The 18,146-nt window shown below is 47.4% G+C and overlaps 2 protein-coding genes and 1 pseudogene across 2 annotated transcripts in view; 1 reads left to right on the top strand and 2 right to left on the bottom strand.

Annotated features, from left to right (window-relative positions):
- LOC119444606 (ciliary rootlet coiled-coil protein 2) overlaps positions 1 to 2,005 on the bottom strand; it is a 43,624-nt gene extending 41,619 nt beyond the window's left edge. The window contains exon 1 of the mRNA XM_037708977.2: positions 1,976 to 2,005. Coding sequence (XP_037564905.1) covers positions 1,976 to 2,005 — 30 coding nt within the window. The remainder of the gene's footprint in view (positions 1 to 1,975) is intronic.
- Positions 2,006 to 7,388: 5,383 nt separating this feature from the next.
- Positions 7,389 to 7,516, bottom strand: LOC119446985 (U5 spliceosomal RNA; annotated as a pseudogene).
- A 9,771-nt stretch (positions 7,517 to 17,287) lies between these two features.
- The window catches only part of LOC119445616 (transmembrane protein 132E), a 65,024-nt gene continuing 64,165 nt past the window's right edge, over positions 17,288 to 18,146 (top strand). The window contains exon 1 of the mRNA XM_037709878.2: positions 17,288 to 17,542. Within this exon, the coding sequence (XP_037565806.1) occupies positions 17,503 to 17,542 (40 nt within the window). The 5' untranslated portion in view covers positions 17,288 to 17,502. The remainder of the gene's footprint in view (positions 17,543 to 18,146) is intronic.

The following is an 18,146-nucleotide window of genomic DNA, read 5'->3' on the forward strand; positions in this document are numbered from 1 at the left end:
TCCCCTTAAGCAATGGCCCATATACCACCGTAAACGTGGCCTCCATACTACGACGACAGAAGAGAAGTGAAATTATACGCTGGAATGATGAGCGGCAACGCAGTCAGCTGTGGAAGAAGACGACGACGACGAACGCGGGAGCAGTGACACGAGCGCGTGTCGAGCACGAGCACAAGCTCAACCCGAGGGGCGCCAACGAGCCAGCTGCGTGATGATGATAGTTTTCTGTACACAGGCGTTTTCGCCTTGCCATATACGATTCCGGCTAGACATATAAAGCTTCGCTTTAACACATGCCGGCCGCCTACAGGCGCTGGAAATTCTGGTCTCTATTTATTGACGAAGTTTGATAAACGAACTGAAGAAAGCGAAAATCTGCTTTCGCGCTTCGATAATGACTTAAGATGTGTTTCTGAATACGGGGGTTAACTAACCTCGAACCGGCCGAAACTTAACATCAGACCACTTGTCACCGCGCGCTCACTCCTAGCCGTTACTCGTTGGACACCTTGGGAGACTTGGCCTATTATTGAGCTATTGAAATCGCTTCAAAATGCGCAAGTTGGATGTGGCTACTATCATTCGGTCAAGCTGGTGCAGCACAAAACCGTTCAGCATCGCGTAGCATGGCCAGACTTAAGCATACGAGCGCGAGCACGCACTCAAGCCATGTCGTGCACAACGCAAACGCTGCGCATGCGCACTACAGTTCCACGTAGCTGCGGTCTCCTGCATAGGCGTGCGCAAAATTTTTGATTGGGGGGAGGGGGGGGGGGGTTCGCCAGAGCGCACCCCCCCCCCCCTTTCTATCAACGCACTCCCACTGATGTCCTTCCGCTCATATTGCAGTGCTGCGACGAGATATGGTTACGAAACGTTTATTTCAACAATATTGAATTGTAACATATACAAAATATTCTTTTGTATATATCTGCGGGTAGCAATTCAAAGGCGGCTGAATTTTCGGCCACCCGGTGGGATGGTTCACTGTCACTAGCAGTCTCACATTCATGAGGTTCTGAAAGCAATTTTGTTCCTTAGCTCAGGCTACGAATACTACCGATTTGGAGCCTATTCTGTAAATTTAAACGCAAGCGTGAAAACGAACAGCTTACCTGTAGAAAGGAGCCAAGCTCGTAGCCTGTCTCCTTGCGCTTTCTCTTCAGCCAACTTGTTTCGTCGGGAGTGCCGAAACTGAGCTCCAGAAGTCCTGCTCAGTGCCATGGCATCGCTTTCTGCACAAAAAAAAAATTTAACCTGGATGAGTTGCGGCAGCCGCGTACCCAGGATTTTTTTTTTTTTCTTGGGTGTGTGGGGGGGGGGGGGGGGGGGGGGGGGGTCATATGGTAATTTTTCTAGGCGAATAATATATATAAGGCGAATATATACATAATTTTTCTAGGCGAAGTGCGGCATTCAACTGCCCACACCCAGTTATGGGGCAGTGACCACCTCCCCATATTCCTGACAATTAATCGTAAACGCCTCCGCGTTATAGGACGACCACCGAAATAACTAACTGGGGAACCTTTCGGACCCATGTTACTGGATCGTTCACGACAACTGAGGGTCTCCTGGATATATTTCAGCAGGCTCGTTCACTCGCGCGAGAAACGGTACCATGCGATGATAACACTCAATTGATGGACAATCATTTGGCCAACTTATGGAAAAGAGCAGACTATTTAGTATCAAGATATCGCTCACGCGGCAAACGACACATTGACCTTATGAAAACCAAGCGCCAGTTTAAGCTTATCAATGAGTATCAGCTCCAGCTTCAAAGCGAAGCCTGGCAATCCACCTGCGAGCGTTTCGGACGCGTCCCGGGACTCCAGGGTCTTTGGCGCATTTTTCGTAGCCTTAGCGGGAAAGGAAGGGGTAACTCTCCCTTGACCGAGCTCTTCACGAAAGCAGATCCCGCAATAGTAGAGGAGTAAATCATCACAACTTTCTTTCCCCATGCATCACTCACTCCGCCTGTGCCTCCGAACGCCTGCGCCATACCGGAACCTGACCCAGATCTTGACCGCCCATTTAGCGTGGGAGAAACGCTAGCAGCAATTAAATGTGGCCACCCTCACCTCGGCCAGCCCAAGGGCATGACCGAATAACATGGCAAGAACTCCGCAACCTTGAAGAGGCTCAGGACGCTCTACTAGAAGTAATTAACGACCTGTGGGCTTCAGGAAGCGTACCTGGGGGACTTAAGCTCTCTCTCATTTATCCCATACCAAAACATGGCACAAAACAGAACGTCTACAGTAATCTTCGACCAATCTCTCTGACTTCGACGTAAACTCATTGAACGCATGATTCACACGCGTATATCCAATTACCTCGAGATAACCCGGCCTGGTTACCACCCAACTCATATGGGTTTTCGCCCTAACCTAGCTGGGCACCCACAATTGCCTTTGGCTGCTACGAAGCGTTATTAATCGCACGTCACGGAAAGTGTTGCCTGACTACTTGCTGGGCGTTGACATGCAGAAAGCGTTCGACAGTGTTCGCCATGATGTCATCCTTGAAGAGCTAGCTGGCCGCTACCCCAGCCAGCGAGCCCAGACATGGATAAGAAATTTCCTTGCAGCTCGGCCCATTCGCCTAAGTGCGGCGTCACCCGGATGGAGCCCAAAGACTTATTACCTGGACAGAGGCGTTCTGCAGGAGTCCATCCTAGGACCAACGCTCTTTAATCTGGCTATGTGCAGAGTGGCTAAAAACCTTGAGCGAGACACAACGGCTAGATTTGCCATCTACGCCGATAATATAACTATTTGTACAGAAGCAGCAGATTATACTGACAAGGAAATAATGCAGACCGAGCTGCAGGCAGCCCTCCTCAGTTTAGAGGCCACGCTTAAGGAAATAGGACTGCAGCTCGCTCCGCACAAAACAGAACTTATCAGTATAGATGGAAAGCATCGCACCAACTCCAACATGAGTATCTCGCTCCACATTGGATCGCACACCATGCAGTCCAAAAACGGACAGATCAAAGTTCTTCGTCTGCCTATCGCCAGCTGTAACAGCCCACAAAAGTGGTACGTAGCCTCCGCGGCCGACAGGCATGGCTTACCATGTTGCACACGATACGTCGACTCTCTAACAAATACGGAGGAGCGCGACAACAGGCATGTTGTACCCTCGCCAAGGCTGTGGCCATCGGCAAGATCGTGTACGGTGCACCCATATACACGTTCTCTCCCACGGTCGTCCGGAATCTGGAACGCCTTCACAAGGCCACCCTGCGCACTGTCACACGGTACCCCAAACCCACTAAGATACCTGCACTTGAACGCGCTGCAGGCTTGCCTCCACTGCAAGACGCCATTCGCGAAGCCCACACCCGACACCATATCCGCATGGAAAATACGACGCAAGGTCGTCGCCTTCTGGCCTGGGATGGCCAGCAACATGACGACGCACCTCCTCTTAATATGTATTTACCCCCTTGGGAAACCCCGATTGCTTATCGACGTATTCGCCGTCCTATATCTCGGAACAACGTTCCTGCTCGCCAACTTCTTGCCACACGTCAACTCAAGGAAGCGAGCTTGGACACAATCGACATCTATACTGATGCTGGTATCTCAAATGACCGGGCCTACATGGCATGGGTTTGCACGCAGACGACCGCTTACTCCGGGGCCTATAGCTGCCATCGCCCGTGCGGTACCCCAGCGCATGCTGAACTCCTGGCTATCTGAGGAGCCACTGCAAGGCCCCCATATACCATCCGAAAACCTGTCCGCGTTTATACGCATTCGCACACAGCCTACTCTGAAACATTTCGCCCATCCTCGGAAGATGCTACAGCTTCTGCTATTCAAGCTATCCTTCGTAGGCACGAGCAGGCTAATAGTCCGATTGAAATCATCTGGACGCCGGGGCATACAGGTGTGCCCGGGGGCAATACTGCGGCACACGCCGCTGCTGCTTCCGCAGGTGGGTCGACCAATGTTTCTCAGCCCCCACCCCTCAGGCCCCACCCCTCGCCCCCACCCACCCCTCGTATGACCCCACCCCTCGTATGACCTCCACCCCATCCACCCCACCCCTCGTATGACCTCCTAAGCCAAATGGCTCCCTTGGTAACCACCATGCACTATGTACGGACGTCCCTGCGTACTGCAAGCAAACAACGCCTCAAGCAGGTTACCCCACCTGCCCTCTTCTCGAGAAAGTCTTCACTTTCACGCGCTCAGGAGGTTTTTGTAAATAAGTCGCAGTTTCGCCCGAAAGGCGAAGCGTCAATTGCGATAGCAAATTAGTAGAGAGCTATTCGGAGTAGGGATAGTAGTTTTATCGGCTGCATGAACTTGGACACATCCGCTTACTAACTTAATTAACAAGCGTGGTGTCAGCGCGCACAAGCAAACATGAATAGATCACACCGAATGATAGCAGACAATGACTGTCAAAACGCTTGCAGCAATCGCAGCCGCCGCAGCGGGCAAGGTTCGTGTGGTCTACCGCTTCAAAAGAAACTGAGCGGCGGATGCACAGCGCACACAAATGTCAAAGCCGTGTGGAGATAAGAGACCGTGCGGGCGACGGCCACAGCCGGGCAAAGTACGAACAGAGTTGTTGGCAGAGTACAAGCTGCGCCCCCCCCCCTCCCTCCCACGCTGCCTTCCCGCTTTCTTGCTTTCGCGTGGGAGATTGAGTGGCAAGTTCCCCTTACGCCCGATTGCAAGATACGCCTTTGGTGCAAGAGCACAGCGTCGCCCCGCCTCCCTCCCTCCCATACCCCCACGGCGTTTCGCGCGACGGTCGCGTTTGCTTTCGGCCGTGCGTTCGCTCTCCGTGATAGCGCGCGCGTCCCCCGCGCGCGGCGACGATTTTATCGCCCTTGGAATCTATACGGAACCTCACGGCGGCGATGACGGCAGAAATCCGGTTGAAGTGTCCATATAATTGATATCGCAATAATAAGGTATTTGCAAACTCGGCCTACACGCCATACTCTGTGGCAAAATGGCGACAATCCGACATTTCGGCTATAACGTGCACGCACTGCGGGCTGCGATGCCGTGCAGACCTTTACCATTTACTGTGACAATGTTCCGCGTTCGACACAGGCAGAATGGCCATACAGCCTTTACAGTTTACTAGCTACCGTGAAGCACTGCTCACGGACCCCAATACGCAGTTATTATTTGCAACATATGCTAGTCGGAGCGGCCTGATCAGGGTGGTTTAGGGGGACCGACATACCACAGCACTGGTCACGCACCGCCTCAATACGGGTGCATACTCCTACATGAGAATGCCTGTTTCTTGAGACAGTAAATTATTTGAAGAGTGATGACATTAATGTCCCATTTACCCTACAGAGAACCTGTGCCTCCCCATTTCTAAATAAAGGACATTCATTCATTCATTCATTCATTCATTCATTCATTCATTCATTCATTCATTCATTCATTCATTCATTCATTCATTCATTTGTATTTCAGGGTACATTTAATCCTTTTTCATGAAGCTATGTTTTACTGGGAGGGTGGAAATATTTTCGCTGCTGGCGTTATACACATTCTATGGACACGGCGAAGAACATCTTGACCAAATAGAGACAGAATGACGATTTAATTATCGTCATTCCTCGTGTGACTTGTGTCATTCTGTTGTCGCCACGCCTTCTGCACCGACGCAGTGGTCGAAGTTGCCTAGTTAGCTTGGGCCACAAGTTATGTATTCAGAGTCGTGACGCCGTCGTTGCATCAGTATTATTCCAGCTTCGTCCCCCGACTCGTCACGCTGTCGTCATTAAGCCATCATCGCCACTCAGTAATCTTCATGCCGCCGTCGTCACGCTGTCAGTTCGTCACTTTCATTACTTCAGTAACAGGATTGCCGTCACGCTGTCGTTGTCACGCCGCGTTCCTCGCTCTATCGATGTCAGTTTTCTTCGTCGTTGTATTGTATAATCATGCTGTCGTCACACAATCGTGATTATGCCGCCCTTGTTATGCCATCATCGTTGGACAAACCTGGACGAGAATATTACTAAAATTGGACATAAAACGCCAAGAAAACTGGGCCACAAGCGCACCAGCGCGCTTGTTTCAACTGGCATCAAAATGTTAACCATGCTCTGGCCACCACAATTAGCCCTGCTTTTTTTTCTATTTCGCCCCCGTCTAAATGTGGCTGCCGCGGTCGGGATCGAACCCGCGTCCTCGAACAATGCCATAGCTGCAAGGCTACCACGGCGGGCACTGAAGTGTTGATTTGACGTGCGAGCGCTTCCGTAGTGTCGCCTATTGTTATTATATATATATATATATATATATATATATATATATATATTTAGAGAGAGAGAGAGAGAGAGAAAGAGAGAGAGAGACGATATGGTGCTTTTATGCGGCTTTGAGTCTGCACGTCGTGAGTCAGTTACCCCTTGACAAATATACATGGAGTCTATTTTTCAGAAATAGCAGGAAAGTGCCGTACCGCGTACTTTGAACTAACATTTATACAGTTTGCAGCAACCACTGCCATGTCAAGTAATAAGATTTCCTCGTCTTTTCCCTCTCCCGCCCTCCCCCCATGTAAGGGAACTGGCGCAATATTTTGGGGTGCTGAGCCGTGCTTTGAAAGGTCATTGCAGCTTTATGCGCTCTTTGCATACACGATGCGTCACAAAAGCTGTCGCTATACCAGCTATGTTGCTGCTGTACACCTGTCCGGTGATCTGTTATTGCGTAAACGGTAAATACGGGCTGCGTAAGCTGTTCTTCATACAGAATCACTTCTCGAGCCAAGAGTGGCAATGCTGTCGTTCACTCCTTTCGTGGCTGCGCCGGATCTACGAAGTCTAGGTGGTGTTGGTTCTGCCCATTCCCTGCCTGCTCTCCCTACCTCCTTCCTATCTACCATTGCATACACCTCCCCTCTGGATGGTTTGCACGTTAGTAGACAGGTAAGCACTGCAGTTTCCACAATGCTATTGCGGAGAGCCACGGATAATTACAGCCGTCAAGAAGACATTGTGGTGACGCCCAGCAAACTCTAGAGAGCATTGTGCAGATGCGACATGCTGCAAAATCGAAACAGAGTTTCTTACGTCGGCTTTCCTCTCTGCCACGCGACTGCCATGTATACGCAAGCATTGAGCCCCCTCCCGATGCGGCGCGCAAGGCAGCTACATCAGCAGTGGAAAAGTGGAAGAAGATACGCTTTTAAACCGGTCTGTCAATTAGGAATGCTGCTTGCATTAACGTGTGTCGCCTCTCGCGATCATTTATGCATTTGCCGCGTTTTCACCATGATGTTGCACTACCGGCACTCTGCGTCGCTTTTACAAATCAACTGCGTTGATAGCTAACCCGGACTTGTCCTGGTTAAACGACATAACAAACGCTACCAACCAGGGTTATGCGGAACATGCGTACTACGTCAAGCATATGTATGACACCGCACACATTAGAGTGTCCCTCCCCACGGTAACCTTTAGTAAAAGGCGAAAGGTTAATTCGTGTGGGGGCCCGAGGAGAGACCTGAGCAATAATGACCTGCCCACTGTGCAGAGCGGGGCATTCAAACTGGCCCTCACACTGCAACACCTTTACCTTATTCGTTCGACGTAAATCATTTATTAGGCATCCCGAAATGCGAAATTCTAGAATTTCTAGAAATTCTAGAATTAAAGGGCCTGTAGGCCCTTTAATTAAATCTTATTCAACACGTGGAGCTAAGTGCATAATTGTGCAGAACGCCCTGAGCGGCATCATGCATAATTCGATCTCGGAGCAACACCAGTCACGTTACCAAGGTATTTTTTTTTTTGTCGCATGCAGTGCAGTTCTTTCATGTGCATGAAAGGATCATTTCATGCAAGGAGGTTTGATTTAATGCATCTCGATTATCATGCTACGCGGGTTGCCAAACTTCTCCAGCCTTCATAACCAGTGCTGGGCGGTATCGAAGATACATGTATCTTAGATACTCTTTGGGTATCTTGTATATATATCATGATATGTCTGGCAAAACGTGTATCATTATCTGCATTAATTATTTCCGATAAATGACAGAATGTATCTTGTATCTTAAGATACAAGATACTGCTGTCGCAACGTCACTGTGCGAAACTATAAACGTTGGCTGAACTCCGCTTCTCAAGCTGATACTGTTGCCACTGAGCCACTTGAATTTTTTTTAAAAATGGCTGAGGTTTTACTCTTGTAAACCTAGTTATCACGAGCGAAAGGTCTGTTTGGTTTGGTTATAATTATTATTATTATTATTTGATTTGAAAACATATATACATTTGACACGAAAGGGAAAGCGAGGAGCAGGCTGGCAACTGCCACCGGAAGGGGCACAACGCCTGCTTACTCTTCAGAAAGGAGGAGAGAGAAACATAGAAACGGAAGATAGGAAGGAGGGGAGGAAAGAAAGGGCAATCATAGTACCTTTCCTGAAAGCCGGAAAACCGCCTACATCTCCCAGCAGCTACCGACCCATTGCTCTCACAAGCTGCTTAGCAAAATCCTACGAAAGCATCGTAAACACAAGGCTGACATTCATTCTTGAAACACAAAATATACTAGACATTCACCAGTGCGGTTATAAAAAGAACTGCTCAACAACCGATCACCTTGTCCGACTAGAACAAGAAATACGGAATGCTTTTCTACATAAACAGCACTGCCTTACAGTTTTCTTTGACCTGGAAAAAGCATACGACACCACTTGGAGATTTGGCATATTAAGAGATCTGGCGGATCTAGGGATCCACGGAAAAATGCTCCAGTGTCTAGCGGACTTTCTGTCTGACCGAACATTTCAAGTCCGTCTAGGAACAGCGTTGTCACGAATATTCCTCCAGGAAAATGGTGTGCCGCAGGGATGTATACTAAGCACAACTCTGTTCGTGGTGAAAATGAACTCCGTAAATAGAATAATTCCATCTTCTCTCATGCATTCATTATACGTCGATGATCTTCAAATTGCGTGCCGAGGATCAAACATGGTAACCTGCGAACGACAAATTCAAATCACACTAAATAAACTAACACAATGGGCAACCGAGAACGGCTTCCGTTTCTCCACTGAAAAAACTGTCGCTGTGGTCTTTTCCCAAAAAAGGGGCTTATATCCAGACCCTGTCCTGAAAATGCAACAATCTGTGCTACCAGTTAAAAAGGAACACAAATTTCTAGGCGTTATGTTTGATAAGAAGCTAAACTTTATAGCGCACATAAACAGTTTGAAAATAAAAGCCAACAATGCACTGAACATACTTAAAGTCTTATCACGCAAACGCTGGGGCTCTGACCGGAAATGCCTCCTCCATATATACAGATCTTTGGTACGCAGCAAAATAGACTACGGTTGTGTAGTCTATGGGTCAGCCAGACCGTCCTACCTCAGGCGACTAGATACAGTACATAATCTAGGACTACGCTTAGCAACTGGTGCCTACAGAACTTCCCCTGTTCCTAGTCTATATGCAGAAACTAACGAGCCATCGCTCGAACAAAGAAGAACACAACTCATGCTAACCTACGTTCTCAGAGTTCGATCATCACCACAGCATATATGCTATGATATTGTCACATACTGTACCACAAGAATACACTATACTAATAAACCACATACCATCAAACCTCTGATACTTCGATTTGAAGAAAAATGTCAGGAGTGTGACATCCCAAAAGAGGCACTTCGTGTTGCAGATAAGCCATCGAGATTACCCCCCTGGTGCGACTTTACACGATTTCTAGATTTTTCACTAACACACCTTAAGAAGCAGGATACCCCACAGGAGCACATAATACAAGAGTTCCGCACAATACAAGAAACATACAGTACTTACAACGAGTTTTACACAGACGGTTCAAAGACACATGATTATGTGGGAAGCAGTGCCATATCGGGAACATGGGAACAGACTGTTCGACTGCCGCTATTCGTTTCTATTTTTACAGCCGAATGTTATGCCTTGTGGATGGCAGTGCAAGAAGTTGTAAATAGAAAACACAAGAAAGCAGTCATCTACACCGATTCCCTAAGTAGTCTTAAAGCCCTCAACTCAAAATCAGATCAAGAACCGCTCATCGGCGACATATTACACACACTGTCACGCATAAATCAAAACCACTCAATTCGTCTCTGCTGGGTCCCAAGTCACATTGGGATTCCGGGAAATGAAAAGGCGGATATATGTGCTGCCAATGCGAAACACAAAGCTGTATCTAAAATAAAGCTACCTTTGAAGGACGGGCTTCAAGCTATTTGCAGAGCACTAAATAACAAATGGCAATGTCATTGGAACATGAACACTAATAACAAATTACACATTATCAAACCAGTGCTAGGTGAATGGAAAACCTGCTATCACCAAGAACGCTTCATGGAGGTAATTTTAACCAGACTCCGAATAGGGCACACACACCTCACGCACAATTATCTACTCACAAAGGAAGCACAACCGGTATGTGATAAATGTCAAGAACCACTTACGGTACTACACATTCTAATTACATGCCCACATACTGAAAGACAAAGACAAAAACATTTCCACGATCTATACGATTCACATATACCACTACACCCCATTCTCATTCTGGGAGACGATCCCCTTGTCCCTTTTACAGATGTAGCGAATTTTTTGGACGAAGTAGGCTCTTTGAACAGACTTTAAATAACGCATGTTTTATTCTTTTCTATCACTGACTATCACTAACACCCTGTGACTGGCGCAGCAAAGCCTAAGTCGCTTTTGCGCCAATAAACCCAATCTAACTAACTAACTTACTCTTCAGAAAGGAGGAGAGAGAAACATAGAAACGGAAGATAGGAAGGAGGGGAGGAAAGAAAGGGCAAGATGAGAAATCTCTTAGGATAAAATAGAACACACAGTACACAGTACAGTACGTCTGTGCGTGCCCAGCCGACGCGCCATCCATGGCGAGACTGAGCGACCCAGAGCCGGCGAAGCAGCCGTGAAACCCTCGCCTAGTCACGTGGTACCGCAGCGGCGAGGCTTCGAGCAGGCGCAGCTGCGACGCCTCTCCCCAGCGGATCATGTGACGTGACGTCATAGCTCCACACTTGCGCTCCTCTCCAGCGGCTCAAGGTCATTGCGACGCGATGAATGACCTTGCGATACATGGCGTAGTAGAGCTTTTCTTCTAACCCTAAAAGCAGCGACATTCTTTTATATTTCCACCAGAGCTCTCCAGCGAGGGCAGGCGATGAGGTCTGCGCATTCGTATACTGGTGGAGCAGGGTCACGTGGTGGCACTCGCGCCGTCTCGACAAAAGCAAGCCCGTGAACGTCTGCGCGCAGCCAACCTTTTGTTATCTTGATTTTTCTTTCTTTTTTTTCTTTTTCTTTTTTTTTCTGCGTCGGTGCCACGACACTTGCTCGTAGAATGATTGCCTTTCTATTTTACTTATATTTTTTTTTAGCTCACCCTTAGATTTCTTACTGTTACAAATCCCCAGGTAATCGGAGGTATAAGTGGCAATAGTGTGAATGGCGACGGTATCCTGCGACGCTTCGTGCCAGTACAATACGTATGAAACGTTTTTGGGCTCCACAAGTTTTCTCGTATAAGAAAAATCGTAAAAGGATAGCACGTTAATGACTATGTCGCTAACGAACGCTGTACGCCAGCAGATAAGTAGAATTTGAAAGGTCATTGCAGCTTTATGCGCTCTTTGTACAGACGATGCGTCACAAGAGATGTCGCTACCAGCTATGTTGCTGCTGTACACCTGTCCGGTTATCTGTTATTGCGTAAACGGTAAATACGTTTGCGGATAAGGTAAAACTGTACAGCGGTAATTAGGGGCGCCATCGTGCAGAGGCTTCTTATTGACGTTCTTCTAATTAGATGGCGACCCGCTAGCTGGTCGGCAGGCAGAGCCTACCATCAATTAGAAAAGCGACAAGCAATAACCGCTGACAGCACAGCGTATCAAGAGCTTTCATGTCAAGCAGCTAACGCAACCCCAATAAATTGTCTCGGAATGAAAATATTATACTTTCAGCAGGATAAACAAACAAGTTTTAGATACTAACAGACATTCCATTCAGATGAAACAAGGTTGGTCGCAGAAGAGATTTTCAAGCAAAACATATTGCTGTGCATACGCGTTTGCTGCTACAGCATATAGATCTACAATAAGAAATTTGCGAATGCATCGAAGTTTCTTAAGATACAAATGAAAAGCATCGCAACCAATGCAATAATTGATGTGGTATCTTGTGTCGGTATCTCAAATACTTGTTGCCCGAGTATCTTGTATCGTATCATGATACAACTGCAAGGTATCTTTACCCAGTCCTGTCCATAATGGAGAATGTAGCACAGTGGGTCCTACAGATTGCGTCTTCGACGCTTGTGGCTCAAATGTGAGCATGAGCTTTTATTCTGATTGCAATTTACTGACGCTCGAGGCGCATTAGCGCCGTCGCCGTTGGTGTCGGCGCCGCGCTGTCACTGCATCGACGCGCACGCGTGGCCCACGCGTGGTTTAGGCCTCCGCAGACTGGAGAAACGTGCAGTGCATTTTTATTGAAGGCGAGAAAGGCAAGATGATGCACCCTCACGCTCCACTCACCTGAGTGGGTGCATGACCGACACCGTCACTCCTATAGGAGCCGCCAGTCTGTAAGTGCATCAACAAAGTTTAACATCTATTTTGGTTCTATACCGTGTCGTGATTAACAACAAGAACGGAGCAGTATAGTTGCCTGACTCACACGGCTACCATTACGGAAAGAGGTACTATGAATAATCAGGGCCTACAACTACGACACCGACAAAAATGAAACCGCCTCTATGTTTAGGACAATGCAACGGAACATAAAAAAGATCAGTATGCAAATGAGTTGTCACGCATTATCAAATGGAAATCAGCAGGTTCATTTATTGTTATCCAAAAGAAACAAAGAAAAAGCGAGGACATTTGGCCGTCCCGATATGGACAAGTCGGGACTAGGGGGAATTACTGAAAATTTGGGACTGCACCGCTCAATTCGGGACGGTTGGCAACCCTACGTACGTGTAATCCCCGCATCCATATGGTTTTTCATGTGTCCTAGCCACGTGCGTGTTTGTTTCATTCTGTGAAACGAGTTTGCTCGCAGATTTGCACCATACATCTACCATCTGTATATGCCGCAATGCAATCGTCACTACGTCCTTCTGCAGCGCTGCGACGTGTACGATAATTTCCCTAGATCTAGATACTTTAGACATTGTTTAGAGAAATTTGGAATTTTGTAAGCTTTGGGGGAAATTTATCACTAATAAGAAAGCACTACTGCAACGACAGAACGACCTATAGGTGGAACTGCTGCCATGGATGCCGTGTTTTGATTTCAGTAGCCGCAGATCACCTTCGCGTTACTAAGCGAACAATGACTTATGATTGTACTGCAGTGTAGTGAACGCGCTGCGCCAAACAAACGGCAGGGTGTGAAAGCCCTGAGTTGATTAACGAAGCACTGATATTGCGCTATCGTCATTCTGCTGTGACTAATTATATCATACTTACGACAGTTCACTTCCAAGAAGAAATGCAAAAGAAACCGTGGCATTTCCTCACAATCCATGGATCTCGCAGTACTTATTAGCAGCTAGCATTGCGCAAAATGGATAACTTATATAAGAAAACTAAAAAGCAACCGTTTAACATGAACTTACGTGCCCGTTATAAAAGCTTCTGTAACACGCTTAACTGTAAACTAAAAACAGCTAAACAACTGTATTTCGAGCAAAAAATTTTACAGGCAACAAATAACACTAAAAAAAGTGGGAGATCATTAACTCCTTTTTTAAACAGAGACACTAGACTAGAGGTATCCAGAATTTTAAGTGATTGAGTAGAGCACAAATCCCCTCCTGATATAGCTGAGGCTTTCAGCAGTTTTTTTCTTTCATAACAATCCATCTCCTCCCACACAGATCGTGAAGATGAACCGTCTTCCTCATTCATTCTTTTTATTTCCTACAACGCCAGAAGAAATAGCTTCTGTTGTAAATAATCTAAAAATAACAAGTGCTGGAACTGATGAGGGCACCCACTGGTTCAAATGGGTACAAGCGTTCCCCGGCCTGGCGTTCGGCTTTCTTCAGGGATGATGCGCTTGGGAAAGGAGCCTGCGCCCTGAATTCCCGTCGAAACCAACGTGAGCACGGAAAACAAGTGATGTCTGGGCCGCTCCCATGGCGGTCATTTCCCATGTGGCGCTGCAAGCACCTATTGAGGTGGGGGCGCCTTCGGGTTGAGGTCGAACACCCCTGCCAACATTAAATTAATTGCGCACTTAATCTCAGATGTACTTTCATTTATTGGTAATTTATTATTCAAGACTGGTTTATTTCCTTGTGAACTTAAGCATGGCAAAGTCATCCCAGTTCTAAAGACAGGCGATAGCTCATTACTACATAACTACAGACCCATTTGTATTCTACCATTATTTTACATTTTTTGCATGGAGTGGCGCCTGACACCGGCAAGAAATATATATATATATATATATATATATATATATATATATATATATATATATATATATCACCGGGAGCTCGTGGAGCTATTCTAGTCCAGGTGCAACCAAATTAGGAAGGCTCACTAAGCTTTAACAAAGTCACTCCCTCACCAGAACAGGAATTGGCCTCCCTGGTGCAGTATTCGGCCACTACCTCCCTCATGACTCCGACTAGTGTAATTGGAGAATTCAGGGAGAGGCCTTCGTCATGCAGTGGACATAAATATAGGCTGATGATGACAATTACAACAAAGACAAAAATGAAATCGCCTCGATGTTTAGGACAATGCAACAGAACATAAAAAAAGATCAATATGCAAACGAGTTCTCGGGCATTATCAAAAGGAAATCTGCCGGTTCATCTTTTGTTATCCAGAAAGAAAAAAAAAAGAAAAAGTGAGGACATTTGGCCGACCCGACAGGGTCAAGTCGGGACTCGGTGGATTTGCTAAAAATTCGGGACTGTACCGCTCAATTCGGGACGCTTGGCAACGCTGCGTACCCGTGATCCCCATATCAATATTGTTTTTCTGGTGTCCTATAGCCACGTACGCGTTTATTTCGGTCTATGAAATGAGTTTGCTCAAGGCGTTTCACCATATTTGTTTCTTACATTGTATATCTACCACCAGTATATGCAATTCGATCGTCACCATGTCCTTCCGCAGTGCTTGCCACCTCTAGGAAAATTGCCCTAGATTTTGACATATTAGGCACTGTTTAGGTAACTTGGGAATGTTGTAAACATTTAGAGAGAGTTTGGCACTAATAAGAAAAAATAAGAAAGCACTACTTCAACGACAGAACGACCGATAGGTGGAACTGCTGCCATGAAGGGCGTGTTTTGATTTCACTAACTGCAAACACACACACACACACACTTACTCACTCACACACACAAACACACACACACTCACAAAGAAAAAAAAATGGCCCACGTGTATGCGTCTTCACTGCAAATGGCGTGTAAGCGCATAAGCGTAGTTGTGCTATACGCCACTATAGACTGCATGTATAAGAACATTTTATTCTACATATTTTACATTGGTTTGGTGAAGCGGCTTCATTGTCGGGAAGTGAACTGCTTTGACGTTTTACATACTGTAAGGGAGGTCTCGCGCCTATCTGCTGTACAATTTTTTTTTTAATCCGTATAAATCTTGTTTTGCACGTAGAGAAAAGCATAAATTTGTTGGCGTCTTCTTCTGTGATTATGGCTTGAAGCAAGTCTGTGTTTTTAGCCTACAAAATTGCACTGCGACATCATTGCAGCTTGAGTTAGTAACCTTTTATGTAAATATTTCGAATAGAGCTCAGAAATAAATTTCTAGCACGTACGGTGGTAAGTGCTCGGGCAGCAAGTACCGCCAGTGGTACATTACTCGCAGTGCAAAACTCGAAGGACCGCACAGCGGCGTTCAATTGGACGTTAATGCTTTAGCATTCACAACTCATAAGAAGTTCTTAGGTGTCCTCCGATATTTAAAGGAATTTATTTTTAGTAACTCTTGGAAGGTAATGTCACGCATCGTTTGATTTGCTTTTGCTGGTGTTCGTTTTCACTGAGCTATCACTGTTACCAAGTTGTCGCACGATGCAATTATCGCGACGCGCGCGCAATCACACCAGACACGCCTCCTTTGCTATATATAATTCCCGACGACGTTCAAGAAATTTCGGATACCGCACAGGCGCGTCTCGCGCCTAGCGTCATGATAACCGCGATAATTCGGTGACCGCTAACACCGGCAAAGAGTAAAACGACGAGACGTGTCACCTATGTAGCCTTTAATTGCGGCTTTTCAAGTTCGGTACGATGTAGAGATATGTCAGGTTTCAATTGCGAGTTCTCAGGAATTTGACTTTTTTGACGACTTTATTCCGCAATTAGTAATTTCAGAACTGCTTCGCAATGCCCCCTCGGACGCTAAATTTTCGAGGTGCATAGTGCTGTAGTAAAAAAAATTATGGGGTTTTACGTGCCAAAATAACGATCTGATTATGAGGCACGCCGTAGTGGGGGACTCCGGAAATTTGGACCACCTGGGGTTCTTTAACGTGCACCTAAATCTAAGTACACGGGTGTTTTCGCATTTCACCCCCATCGAAATGCGGCCGCCGTGGCCGGGATTCGACCCCGCGACTTCGTGTTCAGGGTGCTGCAGTGAAGTGCTGCTGCAAAAGTACTGCCACGAATACCTTGCGGGACCAATTTTCCGAGAATCGTAGGCTACTTTCAAAAATAGCGATAATTATGCTCTCGCAAAAATTAACTCGTCTTCGTCAGGCCCGGGCCGGCACAGAACGCCTACCGGCCCAGACAAGTATGCCGCGGGAGGGCGAGGCAATCGCGAATGGTAAGTATTTGTGTGGTATTATAGCCTTAAGGATAGAACGACAGCGCTCGCAGCCTAAATTGATCGATATAAAATCAGACCGACGCTCTGCCCAGATCAAAAATGGCGCCACCCAGAAGCGACCAATCCCTACATAGTAACAGCCGAGCGAGAGCCATGAGCGCTCGTGTTCTGCCACTAGTGCACAGCCGAGCGCGGCGGAAATGTTTAGTTCCAAAACTTGCCACTGCACGCAAGATTTGTAAAATAAAGCGCTGCTTGTCAACCATTATACTACATGTGTCGGCAAGTAGCGCTAGCTCTTGACCCTGGAATCCCGTCATTTTGCGCATAGCGGTGAGCCTCGTAACTACTCGGTTTGCTTGATTTTGTGCCGTTTCGTCCCATCGCAAGACATCGCCGCGTCGGTCGAGTGGAGTGTGTTGCAATCGGAAGGGGCGACGCGCGGAAGCGGCACTCGCCCCAAAGGATGCTGCTGGATGCTCGGGTGCATTGTGGGAAAGCCGATGCAGACGCTCATCTGCGCACGATGGCGGTCGCCCAGTCGATAAAGGGGCTCTCTTTTGTATGTTCACGTTAGAAATGGATCTTTAGCGAAGCTGCTCGCCGTCGGAACCTGCAGACATGAAACACTGGAAAGACCTGGTGTGGATATTCTGTGCCGGTGAGTGCCGACCGAGAGATAATTAGCGTTTTGGCGTTGCCTCCGGCCTGACGCGGGCGGCTGTGCGGTCTTGTTTTGCGTGACACCGCGCTCGTTGTTTGTATGGGCGTTTCTCGGCGCGCGCGCGCGCAGGAAACGTCGTTGCCTCGTTCAAGGCGATGAACGTCACGTATAACCAGCGACAACGGCATACCCGGAATCTACTTATTACGCACGCATACAAGCGGCGCCCGTACGTGTAGACGACTGGCGTACGAAGACGGCAGGTGCCGATTCTCCGGCGCCCGCGCCTCAGCGACGTGACTGGCATGCCGTTTCGGCGAGATTTTATTTCGAGCTGTACTACACCCCGTTCTCAAGACATCGTACAACCGTATCTCTCCAGCTCCTTAATTCTTGATGCATGGCGATCCAAGGCGGGCGTAGGAGACGATCGCCTTCGATCGCGGCTTGCCATTTTCGAGCGGTGTTTTGCTTTTGACATGTGCTTTTTCGCCGCGCGCGCGTGGCCTTCCATATTACAGACCGGCGCGCGCTTTCTGTATGCGCGCCCCTTAACGATCATAACAACCCGCTCTTGCTGCCAGCTTGCCGCGTATCCTTC

Source organism: Dermacentor silvarum, chromosome 3 (genome assembly GCF_013339745.2).
Source record: "Dermacentor silvarum isolate Dsil-2018 chromosome 3, BIME_Dsil_1.4, whole genome shotgun sequence".
Taxonomy (NCBI): domain Eukaryota; kingdom Metazoa; phylum Arthropoda; class Arachnida; order Ixodida; family Ixodidae; genus Dermacentor; species Dermacentor silvarum.